The sequence below is a fragment of the Balaenoptera borealis genome, assembly GCF_965194805.1.
Source record: "Balaenoptera borealis genome assembly, chromosome: 1".
Lineage (NCBI taxonomy): Eukaryota > Metazoa > Chordata > Mammalia > Artiodactyla > Balaenopteridae > Balaenoptera > Balaenoptera borealis.
Genome location: NC_138860.1, coordinates 91,301,974 through 91,318,660, shown reverse-complemented (window position 1 = coordinate 91,318,660; position 16,687 = coordinate 91,301,974). Strand labels below are relative to the sequence as shown.

The window sequence follows — 16,687 nt, the reverse complement described above, 5'->3', positions numbered from 1 at the left end:
GTGCCATCCAAATGCTAGTGTTATTGCTGTGGGACCAGGTCTTGGAATATGAGAATAAAATAGAAGCATGGGTGCAGCTGACAGACCCAGATGGTGAACATCTGTCACCAAAGTGCAACATTGCTGAGCACCCAGTTTACAAGGTATTTCTTATGTGACAGAGTTGCCTTCATGGAAGGTTTATAGTTTGACTTCTTTTTGGCAGTGTTAATCAAAAAAGGGCATCGTGCGTGCCATGGCTGGATGGAACCTGGGCCCTTTAAAGCCTTACCAAGGACTCCTGTTGCCATCCAGTTATTATGAACACAATAGGTAGAATGATGTCTTTGTGGGACATGACCCCTTCCTCTATCAGTCATGTATGTGATCTGGAATGGCTACGTATGAATACTGGGCTCTTTCCTCTCTCTGATTGTCTTGCCCAATGAAGTAGCTTTCTGCAGGGCTGAAAGGTGAAGCCAGATTATCCTGCACAGATAGTCATGGAAATGCCAGTGCTCGGTGTGGCCCCTCTGGTGTTCTGAAATCTTGATATCTACCATAATGCCTTGAGAGAATTTGGGTTTACAGAGTGGGATATGGTACTGCTATTTGCTATGTAGCATCTAGCCCTAGAGAAAGCCAGAAAGAATTAAAAGGCATTCCTTCAAGCACAAAGAGAATTACAGTAAGAATTTAGAATTTGTAGGCATATGACCTCGATTAAAATGTTTTCATAGGTAAAAATGAAATCAGCATCAGTTATAGTACAAAGTACCACCTGAGTGAGTAGCCAGGGGACGGGGATGGAAATGAAAGAACGGCCTAACCCCTAGCGGGGAACAGGGAAGACGATGTCTTCGCTAGCTCGAGTCCTTTTTACCAGAATGCTTAGCTAAATCTGAGTGTAGGAAGAGATTGCATATGAAAGGAGGGATGGGAAGAATACTTTTACTGCTTAATTATTCATACATTAATTTAAAAACATATATTAAACATGCCAGGGCACTCCTGGGCGCTGAAAACATAAGGATAAGCAAAACCCAAAACAGTCCCTGTCCTCCTGAGGCTTCCAGCCTAGAAGGGGAGACAGGCATTAATCAGATCATCACGTGTGGCTGCAAAGTGGCCATTGTGATGAGTGCTACAGTGGCGGGGGCGGGGAGGGGGGGTGTCCGCGTGGCTGGGAGGGCTTAGAAGAGGGATTTGACCTAGTTAAGGAGGACTTCTCTGAGGAAGTGTCGAAGGAATTGAAATCAATATGTAGAAGCTAATAAGGCAAAGAGTGAAACGCCTCTTCCTATATTCTGCTTTTAATTAGCATTCACTTCACCCAACCACCTCTTAATTGAGAAAAACCTAACACACAGGTATACATCCTCTGGAGTAGAGCTGAGTGACTGCCGCATTTTAGAGATTAGAGAATGGGTGGGCTGGCAGGTATGTGTGTATGTTTGTTATCCAAGAAGGCCCAGGTGTTTATCCAGTTACAACATCCCAGGGGACGGAGGCTATAATTTGCGGCCCGTTTCCTCCTACCTGTAACACCAAGAGATGTAGCTTACATCCTGCTGCTGCACCTTGTTGATGCTTCAGTGCTCACAACTCAGAGGTGGTTTCTGAAGCACTTTGTTACGCTGGGGACAGTTCCTAAATCCTGAGACTTCTTTTTGCCCTCACCTTGGAATCGTGGGCTCTGCAGATCAGTCTTGCTCTGCCAAGTCTTTCAGCTAGGTTTACACTCCACTGTAGCACAGATCAAATAACAGCCCCACTCCACCCCGCCCCACCCCACCCCCGCACAAACTTTAAATATCTGTAGTGGAACTGTTACCATGAATATTGCTTAAAGGCTAGGGCATTTGCCAGAACCTAGGTATCTTATAGAAATTTTCTGTTGCAATAGAACTTCATCTACAGTACAGTTATCCAATTACCAAAAGCTTTTTCCAACTGAAATAAACGATAAGCTTTTTATTCTCAGTTCTGAAATCTCATTCATTAAAAGACACATGGGGCAAAATGATGTAAAACAACAGGCTTCTTCATGGCAATCACTTCCCTAGATGTCTGAGGTAATTGGAAAATTCAAGGCTGGTCCCTAAAGTGCATATAATTTATCCAACAGTTTTGAGAGAAGGCTGAGATTTTTTTCCAAGTGGTATTTGGTTGAAGGAAAAATGTCAGTCTGGGGGAAGGGAAGTCTGGCCTGTAGAAACAGGTAACAAGGAGATCCAAACTAAAAATTCTACCAATTAGATTTTTTTTTTAATTAATTTATTTTTATTTATTTATGGCTGTGTTGGGTCTTCGTTTCTGTGCGAGGGCTTTCTCTAGTTGCGGCAAGCGGGGTCCACTCTTCATCGCGGTGCACGGGCCTCTCACCATCGCGGCCTCTCTTGTTGCGGAGCACAGGCTCCAGACGCGCAGGCTCAGTAATCGTGGCTCACGGGCCCAGCTGCTCCGCGGCATGTGGGATCCTCCCAGACCAGGGCTCGAACCCGTGTCCCCTGCATTAGCAGGCAGACTCTCAACCACTGCGCCACCAGGGAAGCCCTACCAATTAGATCTTTATTCATTCAACAAAATATTGATTAAGCTTCTACTATGTGCCAGGAACTGTCTTCCGTGGGGATAGTATAGTGGTCAATAAATGTCAAATCCCTGCCTTCATAGACCTTACAGTCTAGGGTAAGAGGACAGACAATAAAGAAATAGAATATATATGTTAGATGGTGATGAAGCGGAGTAAGGATGATACAGAGTCTTGGGCTGGGGAGTTGCTATTTTATACAGGGTAGTTAGGGACCTCTCCAATAAGATGGTGTTTGACAAAGGAGCAGAAACCTGAGGAAAATGAGAGAGTGAATCATGTAGGTATCCGTGAGAAGGGCATTCCAGGTGGAGGGGCAGTGACTGTAAAGGCTTCAAGACAGAGATTGAGGGGCTCCAGGCAGGCCAGTTTGGCTGGAATAGAGTGATGGGGGTGGGGGGGATGGGTAGGAAAGAGAGAAGAGCGAGGATCCAGGTCCTGCAGGGTCTTAGATGCTGATGTAAAGGCTGTTCTGAGTAAGATGGGAGGCCTTTGGAGGTTGTCGAGCAAGACGAGTGACACGATCTGATGTATTTTAAAAGGACTGTTGGGTGGAGGATAGACTGTAGACAGTTGAGAGTGAAAGCAGGGAGACTAGTTAGAAGGCCATTGCAAAAGTCCAGGTGAGAAATCATGGCATCTCAGACCAGTGTGGTTAGCAGTGTAGGCAGAGAGCAGTGCTCAGCAGATGTATTTTGAAGGGATGGCAGATAGGATTTGCCAGTGGATTGGACGTAATGCCTGAGAGGGGAGCCAAGGATGTTTCCAAGGTGACTGGCTCCACCCCCTGTAGGAGTGGATTTGGACTTTCCTTTCAGAGAGCTGGAGAAGACTGCAGGAAAAACACTTTGGTGCTGGTGGTCAGTTGGGCAGTGAGAATTGGAAATTGAGAGTTCTGTTTTGGACATCTTAAAGATGAGGTGCCTATGATACATCCAAGTGGAGATGTTAAGTAAGCTCTTGGATATAATCATATGGAGTTTGGAGCTGGAGATAAATTTAGGAGTCATCAGTGTATAAAAGGCACTTAAACTCATGAGAGGATGAAATCACCTAGGAAGTGGGGGGAAGATAAAAATGCAGGAACTAATCCTTGGAGCTCTTAAATGTGTAGAGACTGGAGAGATGAGGAACTAGAGAAAGGAAGTCAATGAGATAAGTGATTAAGAAGAGTGATGCGGGACTTCCCTGGTGGCGCAGTGGATAAGAATCCGCCTGCCAGTGCAGGGGACACGGGTTCAATCCCTGGTCTGGGAAGATCCCACGTGTCGCGGAGCAACTAAGCCCGTGCACCACAACTACTGAGCCTGTGCTCTAGAGCCCATGAGCCACAACTACTGAGCCCTCGTGCCACAACTACTGAAGCCCACACACCTAGAACCTGTGCTCCACAACCACAACAAGAGAAGCCACCGCAATGAGAAGCCCACGCACTGCAACAAAGAGTAGCCCCCGCTTGCCGCAACTAGAGAAAGCCCGTGCACAGCAACGAAGACCCAACACAGCCAAAAATAAATAAATGAATGAATAAATAAATAAATAAAGAAGAAGAGTGATGCCAGATAAACCAAGTGAAGAAGATCTTTCTTGGAGGGGAAAGTGATCAGCTGTGTTAAATGCTGTTAATAGGTCAAAGAGGATAAAGATCAAGAACTGACCATTGGATTCCATAACATGGATATTACAGGTGACCTTTACAAGAGCTGTTTCAGGGGAGTGGTGAGGATTAAAGACTGGATTAGATCCAAGAGAGAATTCAAGGAGGGGAAGTAGAGATAGCAAACAATTTTTTTTTGAGGTCTTTTTAAAGGGAAGCAGAAAAATGGAGCAGCTGTCAGAGGGGGATGAAAAAACTGTTGTGGACTGATCTGTGTTCCCCGCAAATTCATAGATTGAAGTCCTAGCCCCCAGTGTGACTGTATTTGGAGACAGGGCTTTTAAGGAGATAATTAAGGTTAAATGAGATCATATGGGTGAACCCTAATTCAATAGGACTGGTGTCTTAATAAGAAGAGACATCAGGGATGCATGTGCAGAAAAAAGGCCACGTGATGACACAGGAGAAGGTGGCCATCTGCAAGCCAGGGAGAGGCCTCAGGAGAAACCAACCCCACTGGCGCCTTGGACTTCCAGCCTCCAGAACTGTGAGAAAAGAAATTTCTGTTGTTTAAACCACCCAGTCTGTGGTATTCTATATGGCAGCCCTAGAAGTCTCATACAAAAATCAAGGGAAATTTGTTTTTTAAGATAGGGAATATTGTAGCATGTTTATTTTCTGAAATTAGCCATCCAGTAGAGGGGGAAATTACTGGAGCAACGTTCCTGGGTTGTAGAGATGGAATGAGAGCTCATATAAAAGTTTGCTTTTTGATAGGCATATAGGTAGATTTGTAGACATGGTGGGAAGTTCAGGAAATTCTCTTCTGAATTCTTTCGTTTTCTTGGTGAAATAGGAAGCAAGATCATAAGTGGAGAGGGGAAGTGGAGTACAAATTGCAATTTGAGAAGAAAGTAGGAAATATAATTATCTAGGAGAGTGGAGAATAAATGGACTAGAGAGATGTCAGACTACTGGGCAATGCTAAGAGCCCATCAAGATCAGTGGTCATAGATTTAAAGGGAGACTAGTCATCATACCTTTGTGTTTTTCTCCAGGATCATTCAGTTGGGTTAGATGGAGATCTGGATCTAATCTGGGGTTTTGCCAGGCAAAGAGGACAGAGGGAGACTACATGCAAGGGCGTGATGATGTTCTGTGGAGTCTAAACTGAGTGAGGATGAAGGAAAGGACACGAGGCGGGGGAAGGGAACAGTGGGAAGGTGGTCACTGCACTGGGGATTCCAGGGAGGCAGAAGAATTAGTAGAGTCACGTGGGTGAGCTGGAAAGATGGGAGGTCATGGTTGCAGGATGCTTGAAATTGAGATTATGCAGAGGGAGCAGCTGGAATCAAGGTCTAGGGTATGACTGACTGCTGGGTGAGGGAAACAAGAACATTAGAGTCATGGAGTTAAGATGTCTGTGGATATTGAATTATTCTAAGACTGATGAGGAGTAGTACTGGAGTAGCAGCAAGTTTGGTGCTAAAATCTTCAAGGAAAAGGGGGGAATGACTCGGGGCTCTGTGGAGGGCTGAACCACGTAGGGGTAACAGCTTGCATAAAAGCCTGAGCTTCAAGGCTGGCCATTTTTAAAGGAGGAGGAATAATGATCTAGAACGGGATTTCTCAACAGCAGCGCTATTAACACTTTGGATGGAATAATTCTTCATTGTGGGAAGCTGGCCCGAACTGGGCATAAGCAGCATTTCTGCCTTCTACCCAAGAGATGCTAGTGGCACCCTGCCCCCAGCTGTGGCAAGGAAAAATGTCTGAGACTTTACTGAACATCCTTGGGGGACAAATTCACAACATCAGTTGATAACCACTGATCTCAAAGCAGCAGTGCTGAGCTAAAGGACTCCTACCTGACCTCTGGGCCCAGTGATTATAAGGAGTGAGGAGGAGCAAATAATAATTTCAGAGGGTTACAGGGCCATCAGGGAGTTCTGGGAATATCAGATTTTGGTCAGAGAGAAGGCTGAAGGGAATCTTTCCAGAAAAGGGAGAAAATATAGTAAATATCTTCGTATTTACAGCTACAATGTAGCTCACGTCTATCAGCCTTAAGGAGGAAATTTTTCCAGGATGACCTGACAGTGTGTTTTGTCTAATTATTTCACTGCCTTTGCCTGACTCAATTCACCATTCCAAGGAGTCACTTCTTAATGGATCTTACATTGCAGATTTCAATAATTACATTTAATACATGCTGAGTTTTTGCTATATAAGAAATCAAGTGTCCCAGAAGAACACACAAACTATGTACAGTGAAGACCACGGCAGGGCTGGGGCACCAGTGCTGTGTACCTCCTCTCCCAAGAATCCTCTTCAGTTAAGCAGGCATGCTCTAGGAGTCAAAGCTTCTAGTTAACTTCCTAGGTATACAGACAAAACTGAAGATGGTTCTTTAAAAGACAAAGAGGGTGAGAGATGTGAGGAGGATGAAGGTATCTGGATCACCTGCCATGAGTACATCTGCAAGGAATTTATGAGGTCCTATTTCAACAGCATTTCCCTTTATTTACTATGTGTCTACCCCTGACCAAACAGTAATCTTCTAGGATCTGGGGTTATGAGATGAACGTGGTGTAGAGGGGAAGTGGCGGACCTCCACCTAAACAGCAATATCACATTATAATCCATTTAAAGTGTGCTAGCAACAAGTGGATATGAGGAAAGGAGGTTTTTATTCTCTGAGGGACATACCTAAATAACACGTAGCTCAGGGAGAAATAAGAAAGTTACACATCAAAAAGTGAGGAACTAAATTACCCCCGTGAGTGCTAAATTCCATTGGCATGGGTACCTCCATGTCTGTACAAAACAGAAGGGAGCCTCCTTGGTACAGAAAGGACATTTTTTTTTTTTTTGAGGGGGTGATACAGAGTTTATTCAATTAGATTTTTCTGTTTACAACTGAGATCACATCTACATACTATATTGCTAGCCTACATTATTTCTAACGAGTTTATTAGACTTAAAATGAATGGGCTCAGTCATACAAAAACATGCACACACTGACACTGTTTTAAAACAGTAGTGCATACATTATACTCCTCCTATAAAGCCAGCTTTGATTAACAACCGCTAGTTTCAAAGATCTGTCTGCTTTTGAAGATGAACTAAGATACACACTGTATGATTCTAAAATCTATTTTAGCCATTTTGTACAGTCGCTCTCCTACTGGACTACAGTATATATGTTTTAAAAGGACACTAATGAGGGGCACCATCTGGTATTAACTTTAACCAGACAGCTGACTGCCTCCCCTCCCCCCAAAGACCTTTGGCCAAGAAGAAGAGAAACGTAGTGTGGTCTCTGGTGCTCGACCACCTGCATGTACAATCAGTGAGTAACTCACAAAAAGGGACTTGGACTCCAGGGTATAACATAAGGCACTTTGTTTTTAATTCTGTCAGTTTCTTCAGCATTAAGGTCAGGGGTCCTCTGGTGATCTGAAGCCGTGCTGGCCGCAGCTGTGACCACAGACCCAGGAAGCCGTCAGAGGGCCACCGTCCTCAGTAGACTCCGTGCTGCGCTCTGCCCACCTGCCCACGTGCATTCCGACTTTTCGGTAAACTTCCCACAGCACGACCAGTGGGGGCGCCCCGGGTGGCCTTTGTGTCCGTGGCCACAGCCTAGGTACCCACCTGCATGGTTCAAAGAGGAGAGGGGAGAACCACCATTAGAAGAAAGTCCAGCGGTTACCACAGAAATTAATGCTCCTGGCGACATTCAGACTCATGGACGTGAAAACGTCTAATAAAAACCCGGCAAGAGGAACAAGCTATTCGACGCCTCTGTAGTCAGGAGGACTCTCAAGACTGAAGACAGCAAATCAATTCAGGTTAGCTGAAGTTCTAAGAAGAGTGTTATTTTAACACTCTGCTAACTCAAGGAGAAGAACTGGTTTGGATTTTAACTGTAACATCATCTAGATGAAAGGGAAGGGCAGAGTGGTGGAAATAAAATAGATCCTGAAGTGTTTATATGAAAGTTTACAAGAGCCTATCTTAAGGCCCACCATTAGAGTAAGGACACCACAGAATACTGAAAATAATTAGATCTCTTGCCTGAGCTGACCCTCTTGCCCACCCTCCCTTCCCCCAAGAAAAGAGCCAGACCTGGTTCAGTTAATTTATTCATCTGTTCTCCCATCCCTGCCTTGTTTGGAATTTCTGTAAGGTTTTAAAAGGAACGGAGTGGGTTTACATCTTTGATACTGCTCAGGCTGTTGGAAAGGGTACAGGCTGAAATCGAGCATTCTAGGAGAAGCACAGGGCTCCTAGGATTGGTGAAGTGTATCAAAACTAAAAAAACTCAGAACTTTGCAGCTTGCTACTTCAGTTTCCAGAACGAAGAAGCTTTAAATGAAACTTTCAGAACTGTGATATATTTATATGCACAGACTACCTTCCTGGAAACAAAGCCTAAGTCTGAACACCCCGAAGCTGGTCGCTGTGGTAGTTGATCCCGCCGCCGGGGAGACAGCAGCAGAGGGAGAGCGAGGGCTTTCAGGAGCGACTGGTTCCCCTTACCCGGCATGGTGCCTCCACACGCGCAGCGAGCAGTCTTCTGGCCTCCGCTGGAGCAGAACGTGCAGCAGTGAAACACGCCTGGGTGTGAGCGGTGCCGTTTCCTCACGGTCACAGTGAATGGTGAGCCCTTCAGTGTTCAGACCAAGAGCAAAGAACAGCACCTTGTGAGTCAACAGGGGTGTGCTGAGCGTCACACGTACTAAACGGAGTGCAAGCCGCAGGGCCTGTCCCCGGAGGGACGAGGACAGCAGGAGGGAGACAGCGACTGGGGGACAGCAACCAGCTGGGCGCTGAGCTGCACGGGGCCAGATACAAATGCAGTGAGTGGGGAGTCAAGGAATCCGTGCTGCTCTCCCAGCATGCAGACCACCTGACACACTAGGAAACCCAACTGTGCTTTCACGTCACTGACCTTGGTCTCTATCTCCTCCATTCCTGAGCAAGCTTGGGTAACTATAGAGCACACAACCACAAGGTGAGGACATCTGTGGTCCTTTCTCCAATTTCTCAGCCACACCCCCCCTCCCCTCACATACTGAGCCAGCTCCTCTCCTTCCATCCCTCCATCCTGGACACAACTGTTTACCCATCCCCTCACTCTGGGTTGGTGAAGATAGATGGAAGGGAGGAAGGTTAAGAGCCTGTGGTTAATAATTCTCAGATTAGAAACTCTCCTGCCTCTTTTTCTTCAAGGATAACTTCCATTCTCCAATTTCTACCCTATGTTAAACAGTAAATATTTAATAAGTGTTGTTATGTGCCTATCCCTGCATGAGAACCACACATTCTGCAAAAGCACAAAGCAGAGAGGCTGGCACCTTAGAAGCCTTTCAAATGTTAAATCTCTCTGCCTTTAAAGAGTTTACAATCTATTTTAAAAACAACCTGGAGTTCAAAGCTATGGGTTCAAATTATGATTTTGCCACACAGGTACTGTGTATTGTGGCAAGTTTGTTTTCTCGGTCCAGTTGGATGATGATCCTTATGCCTCAGTGATTTGGAGGAAAAGTGAAATAATGTTTGTAAAAACACCTAACCCGGGCTTCCCTGGTGGCGCAGTGGTTGGGAGTCCGCCTGCCAATGCGGGGGACACGGGTTTGAGCCCTGGTCCGGGAGGATCCCACATGCCGCGGAGCGGCTGGGCCCGTGTGCCACAACTACTGAGTCCGTGCGCCACAACTACTGAGCCTGCGTGCCACGGCTACCAAAGCCCGCGTGCCTAGAGCCCGCGCTCTGCAATGGGAGAAGCCACTGCGATGAGAGGCCCGCGTACCACAAAGAGGAGTAACCCCCACTCGCCACAACTAGAGAAAGACCGTGCGCAGCAATGAGGACCCAATGCAGCCAAAATAAATAAAATAAATAAATTTATAAATAAATAATAAATAAATTTTTAAAATTAAAAAAAAAACAACACCTAACCCGTCTGACATCCTGTAATTAGGCAAGCAGCAAGTGGCTATTGAATATGAGTCTTCCTAGAGCACAGACCACAAGCCTAACACATCATGATGCTCTATGGTGCTTTATTGTCCCTGTCAGTGTTGATTTCTGGTTGGGGGAAACCTCTGACAGCTCGAATGTCAGCAGAGATTCTGCTGGACATGTTGAGTATTACCCAATTTTTAAAAATTCATAATCTCTAAACCAGAAAGTGTTACATGTATCTATGGAGGTAACAGACAAGCATATACATATAAACAGAGTAGAGAATTATCTGGGCAGATGGTTTGGCAGACAGATGACTGGTCAGTCAAGAAGAGAGGGTATAACTTTCCCAATGGTGTTCCAGTAAGTCCATGTCTGGTCATAGTCTGAAAAAGCTGGAAAATCCTGAGCTAGATTATACTGCTCGAACGTGTGTATGCTTGTCCGCTGGTAGATTGGCCCCTCTGTGATCAAGGCATCTTTCCCAAATTAAGAATTCCAACAAACTAACTGGGAGAATGATAAAATACAAGCACAACTTCCAGGAGGTAAAGTAGGGATAGAGAGTTCTTATGGTCACCAGCATCCTCTCGTAAGAAAAAGAGCTGCAAAATCTGGGCCATTTCTAAAGTGAGGCAAAGTAAGAAAGAAGAGAATCCTGTTCAAGCCTTCTATACAGCTGATCCTGTGAGAAATGTCTCCACGTCCTAAGATGACAAAACCCAGGGAGGCCAGGGTGAAAGGAGGTCAGGGAAGCACAGGTAAGGTCTCACTCACCTGCACGTGTTGTTCCTTGACACAGACGAACACAGTGTAGATGCCAGGTTCCTTGGGGGTATAGGAAACGTAGTATGTCCCATCCTTGTTATCGTGGACCATCGTTTTGACTGGACTGGATGGAGGGGAGAGTTCAAAGATACCACTCATTCTCACAAGCCTGCTTCAGTTACCCACTATTTTAGGATGTAAACTCTACACCAGCGGTCCCCAACCTTTTTGGCACCAGGGACTAGTTTCGTGGAAGACAATTTTTCCACGGATGCGGTGGCGAGGGGAAGGGTTCAGGCGGTAATGAGAGCGATGGGGAGTGATGGGGAGCGGCAGATGAAGCTTCGCTCGCTTGCCTGCCGCTCACCTCCTGCTGTGCGGTCCGGTTCCTAACGGGGCTGGGGACCCCTGCTCTACACCATAAATCCACTATTAATTTTAAATGTCCCCCAAGCAGGATGTATCTTCTACTTGTCTCGGAAATTAATTTTACAACAGAAGGTAAGCAACATAAATGCTGATTTAATCTGATGTTCTGGTGAATTCCTTGAAAGCATCACTGTGTTCTCTCCCGTCAGCTTCTGTTGTACCCTCCTGCTCTTTGTCCTCCCTCCTCCCTCCTCTAATTCCAGAGACATATAACTTTGCTCCCAGCACAATTTAGTAGCAAAGTGAGGCTGAATTTTGAGAAGGGCACCATTCAATCTAACACGGAATATTTTTCAGTGTATTCGAAGCTTGGGATGAAGACAGTCTGAGGGGCAGATCAGACCTTTGGGAGAGAATTGAATACACGCCTAAAACCCACACAAGGAAACACATCTGGTCCACTTGGTCCTATTGCACTTTTCAATGGCATCATGGGGAGGTAGGCTGGAACTACTGCCGTTACAGCCCCACTACTGCAAAGGACCTCGGGTTTCCAGTCGCATCACCGCTCGTTACCTGTGACGCCTGAGTGTATAATACAAACCTGTCTTTCTTATCTTTAGGGACTACTGCGACTTGAATGTTCTCTCCTCCCCTGCCCATGCTCTCTCCTGCTGCGTCCTTACAAATGACCGTGAAAGAGGCTGTCTGTTTCTCGCGGGCTCTGTGGAGATCTGCGGAAGATAAACACTCCATCCTCACCTCAAAGGCCAACTTCGGTGACTGTATCCCCAGATCAGACACCATCTTGCTTTTTCTCTTTAGAACAAAAAGTTGTGTTTCCAGTTTCCTCCCTTTCTTTTCTCTCCCGGCATACCTCTTGTGAGTTGCTCCCGTTGACCCAGCTTCTGTCTCAGCCAGCAGCTGCTCTTGGATCATATAGGATCCTGGACCTTAATTTCAGCCTTAAGGAAGCTTTGAAAATACTCAGGCTTGATGTATGTATTCAGAGAAAAAACCTCTGGACACTGTGAGAGAGGCTGGTAACCCCAAACTACCCTGAGCTGCAGATCCTGCTGGAAGAGGCAGGGGGTACAGGGTGACCACCTGGGACTCTTCATGCTGTGAAGTCCTCCACAGCGTGGTAGCTGTGCCCTGGTGTTGGGGGCATATTCAATAGCTACAGCCTCTGGTCCAGAAGTCAGATGAAACAGGCTTCTTAACCTGGGGTTTGTGAACTACTATGAGGCCTTATGAAGGGTCTAAGAATCTCCTGAAATTGTATGCCCAAATTAATGGGTGTTTCTTGGGGAGAGATCATTCTCAAAGGGATCTGTGACCTCCGAACAGGTAAGAATTCCTGTGCCAGTTAGGATGACTCTAGAAGAGTGTCTTCCTGTGAGGACTGATGTGTGAAATATATGTTGATCAATGTGCTTCCTTTAGGAAGAGAACAATGTGGTCAAAAGAAATTGTTTTTCCCTTCTACTGACTGAAATGCCTACCATATTCTTTCAAATGCCAACATGTGGCTTACATGAACCAAAAAGGGCATAGAAGAAAGCAAACCATAATCCTGTCATCCTCACTCCTCAGAAACTCTCTTCAGAACTTGGTCCAAGCCATCCTCTCTGAACAGGCAGGATTCTGCCCTGCCCTGAGGTCTATGCTGTTATCTCCTATGGGCACTGCCTCGGTCCTGTCATCTGAGAAACAGCATGATCCTTGAGTTCCTTGGTAGTTACTACTTTTCTCTACTGGAAAAGGGTCAAGCTTCACCCCTGTAGGGATCTTAACTGTACCCTGACCAGAACAAATCAGAAAGAAAAGGACAAGGGAGGGGTCACCATCCATTGGATCCATATGTCTCTCTCCCTAGCTAAATGAAGGCCATGGCTGAAAAAGCCACATGTCTTTAACACCATGTCCTGTCCACTGTCCTCTCAGTGCCAGTGGGAAATGCCTTCCTACCTTCCCCTTGAAGGACACATTTGGCTGGATCGACCTCTTTGGTACTGATGGCCCCATAAACTTCATAGCCATGGCACAGGCCTGCTTTCTCCTTAGGAGAGAAGGTGATCTTCTCGTTCACTCCAGGACGGGCACTATATGCCACTGTGTTCAACTTCGTGAGCCGTTCCACGACCACCCCTTTGGTGATGAGGATCTCCAGGTCGGAGCCACTGGTCAGCAAGCGCTCAGTGAACTCCACTCCGGTCCGCATGTCTGCCAGCAGCTGCTGCAGCTGTGCCTTCTGCAGCTGCAGGGAGTTTTCCTTCTGGATCCGGATGTCTTCCAGCTGCTTCAGCAGCTTGTCCCGATGCTCCTTGATGGCCCTGATGTAGCCCTCGGAGAAGGTGCGGATGTCGGCGGCCACGGCCTCCACCCGTTCCTGCAGGGCGCCGTTGGTCCCTTCGATCTGTGCCAGGGCCTTCTCCAGGGCCTCCACGTGGGGCTGGGTGCCTTTGAGGAGCTCCCGCACGGAGTCCCCGTGCTTGTGGACAGCGCTGCTGGTGAGCTCGCAGGGGTGCTCCCGGTGCTCCCCCACCACGCAGTCCCGGCACACGGGCTGGTCGCAGAGCTCGCAGAACCGTCTCAGCTCCTCCGCGGGGTGGGCAGGACACGGAATGGGTTTCCCCGTCTGGCTGTAGCCTTTCAGGTCTTTCAGGTCCACCATGGTATGGTAAGTCGTCTTCTTCTGCCGCCTGGGGGCAAACAGAGTCGGGAACGGGAAGTGAGGGGACAACTCTACTTGGGAAACAGTCCGGCAGTTTTAAGAGCACGGGCTCTGAAGTCCAACAAATCTGGGTTCGGTTCCTCATTCTAATCTCTTACTAACCGCATGACCCTCTCGGATTCCAGTTCCTCTTCTGTATCGTGGGGATAATACCTACCTGAAAGGGCTGCTGTATAGGATTAAATGACAGTAGGCTAGGGCTCTCTGGCTCGGCACCTGACTTTGCCAGAGGTTGCAATGCTAAGGCTACATCCTGGAACTTTCCCCAAAGAATTAATTTGTCAAGTTTAGGCAAGAGCCACAGCCTACTCCTGCAGCAAGCTAGAGGGGAGAGCACAGTGGAGACCCAGCAGCAAGAGACCACACCTGTGCCAGATGGCACAGCAATAAACCTCAGGCAATTAAAAAGCAGCTAGCTGGCCACGACAGTCTCCCTCAGCTTCCACCTAACACTCTGGTAAAGCATTTCCTTTGACTAGTGCCTACGTCACCCAAAGCAGCAAGCTAGAATTTTCCTCAACAAGAATCATCAACATTATTAGAGAGAGCAAAATCAGTGGTCAGTAAAATCAAACCTCTCTTTTAATTCCCCTTTTCTGTAGCCCTCTAGAGATTCAGGGAAATCCCTAGGAAACCATGGTAACTGTTCAGATTTTCCCCGTTAGCATTATAGCAACATCAAGCTTACATGCCTATTCCGGTACCAGAAGAGTGGCTGTAGACAAAATAGGGTCAGCTGTTTAGCTGGCAGCAAAGTAGTCCTAATTACAAGTTAAAAATAGAAAGACCAAAGACTACTAACTTATTCTGTTGGTAAGGCCAGAAAACACATGGAAGGCAGAACTTAAAACTACCGTAGGCTAATCCTAAAACCTTGGTCATCTTACATTGTGATGTTCTGGAATGGGGGAAGGGGGTCTGAAAGGGGCAAAGTGATTTATGTGACAAACTGTTCACCAAACACCCTAAAAGACATAATCTGCACCCCATTACGCACCTACCAGCCCATGTCACCAAGTTCCAGAGTAACACTAGGGTACAAGGCAAAGGCTGAGGTTGGGCCCCACCCATCAGCACCTTATACTGGGAAGGCAACAGAGATTAGTAGCAAGAGCATAGAAGGCAGTCAGAAGATCTGGATTTTAAATTCAGTTCTGTTATACACTACTTACCAGCTATGGGACCTTGGCAAATCACATATTGCTGAGCTTCAGTTTCCTCAAGTAATAAATAGGGATGAAAACATTGCCTGCTTTTCTATGAGTTGCAAGGATCAAATGAGATCGAGGGCACGGGCTTTGTCATTATACTCATTCACTTTCTCTAGCACCCAATACAATTATTCACTATACAAATGATTGATGATCCAAGGAAAGTGTAAAAGTGCTTTGTAAACTGAAAAGGACTCTGCAAACCTTTGATGCTATAATTATCATGGGTATTATATAAAGGCTGCAGGAGTTAACTACTGTTCTGGAATATCTGTAATCACACTGTATATTGCTCTCTGACCTTCCATGGAATTCAAGCTTTCCTTTCCATCTGCTCACCAAGGTTATTTCTCTGTCTTGACACCTCTTTGTACTCCGTTCTTAAGCCACACCAGGTGGGGTATCCCATCTTTACCTATGAGCCTGGCAGCAGAAGTGGCAGAGATTGGCTTTGCAGGTCTGACACCTCTTTTCCACTTCCCTGTCGCTGCAAAGGTCACACACCAGGCCCTGGCCTTCCCCACGCAGACTCTCCAGTATCACATCATTCATGGCCAGGTGGTCTATGGTTAAAGCCTTCACTCCACCCGTGGGCAGGTCCACCTGAGCATCACATACCGGACAGAGGATGCCAATCTGCGGCTGCAGAGTGCGTGGCTTGAGTTCTTGGGTTACTGACCCCTCAGAGCTTGTGTCAGAGTCTCCCCCTCGGATGTCCACTACTGAGAAGGGTTCCAGCTGCTCCAGACAGGTGGTGCAAACTGTGTGCAAACAAGGCAAGAGCCTGGGGGCTTTGAAAAGCCCCATGCACAAAGGGCAGCGAGTCTTGCCTGAGTTTCCAGGTGTGGTCCCACTGGGGAGTTTGCCCACGAAGCCCAGCAGCGGCTTCCTCTTTTCCGCCATATTCCCTACGTTTGTGCTCAGTATCAGAAAAGGCCCTGGGCAGTTCTATAATGAAGTAGTATGTGATTAGGCCCACCCAAAGAGAAAGTTTCCAAAACTTGAACAGAGACCATGGGGACTCTCCCTTTGGCAAATCAAAGGGCAAAAAGGAAGAAAAGGATTCCTCAAAGGAACCACCCACAGATCTCAGCAAGGCCCCCTCCTTTGCAAGGCATCCCATACCAGACACGCCCACGCCCTCCTCTGTCTCCCCCAAGTCCTCCTCCCCGGAAGCGCTTCCAGATTTAGGTCTCCAGCTAGTCCTGCTGTCGACTCCAGAACCCCTGCACCTCCATCACCCTCCACTACCAGCCCCCTCCCACCGCCCGCCCCACTGGTCCCGCGGCCGACACACGACAAGTGCCACCCCCGCCCCCGCGTGATGAGGTAGGGGGCGCCTCCCACTCCTTCCCTTCACTGGGCCCTCCGCAGAAGGCACGCGGCGGACGAGGGACCTTCGAGACCCCGCCGACTCCTCGGTTGCCACCGCCTCCCCACCCTTATGTCCAAGGTGCCCGACG

At 47.2% G+C, this 16,687-nt stretch overlaps 2 protein-coding genes across 3 annotated transcripts in view; one reads left to right on the top strand and one right to left on the bottom strand.

The window, feature by feature from the left end:
- The window catches only part of TTF2 (transcription termination factor 2), a 58,525-nt gene extending 46,559 nt beyond the window's left edge, over nucleotides 1–11,966 (top strand). Inside the window, exon 25 of one of the 2 annotated variants that reach the window (XR_014237759.1) lies at nucleotides 11,900–11,966. The gene's annotated coding sequence lies outside the window, so the exon portion shown is untranslated. Of the gene's footprint in view, nucleotides 1–7,592; nucleotides 7,611–11,899 lie in introns of those variants that run through there. The other variant, XR_014237760.1, reaches the window with a different exon arrangement.
- On the bottom strand, nucleotides 7,560–16,675 carry TRIM45 (tripartite motif containing 45). The gene is made up of 7 exons (XM_082369326.1): nucleotides 16,622–16,675; nucleotides 15,640–16,172; nucleotides 13,248–13,981; nucleotides 11,881–12,010; nucleotides 10,917–11,031; nucleotides 8,712–8,838; nucleotides 7,560–7,823 (listed from the first exon to the last, which is right to left on the bottom strand). The coding sequence occupies exons 2-7, from the start codon at nucleotides 16,125–16,127 to the stop codon at nucleotides 7,675–7,677; spliced, it is 1,743 nt and encodes a 580-aa protein (XP_082225452.1). The 5' UTR covers nucleotides 16,128–16,172; nucleotides 16,622–16,675; the 3' UTR covers nucleotides 7,560–7,674.
- Between the last annotated feature and the right edge of the window lie 12 nt (nucleotides 16,676–16,687).

Bases quoted from the DNA above. Each gene is read 5' to 3' on its own strand.
- TRIM45 (XM_082369326.1), bottom strand. From the start codon at position 16,127: ATGGCGGAAAAGAGGAAGCCGCTGCTGGGCTTCGTGGGCAAACTCCCC. The intron at 13,982-15,639 runs GTAAAGATGGGA...GTTTGCCCCCAG, and splicing joins TTCTGCTGCCAGGCTCATAG to GCGGCAGAAGAAGACGACTT. The intron at 8,839-10,916 runs GTGAGTGAGACC...TGAACACTGAAG, and splicing joins TCAAGGAACAACACGTGCAG to GGCTCACCATTCACTGTGAC.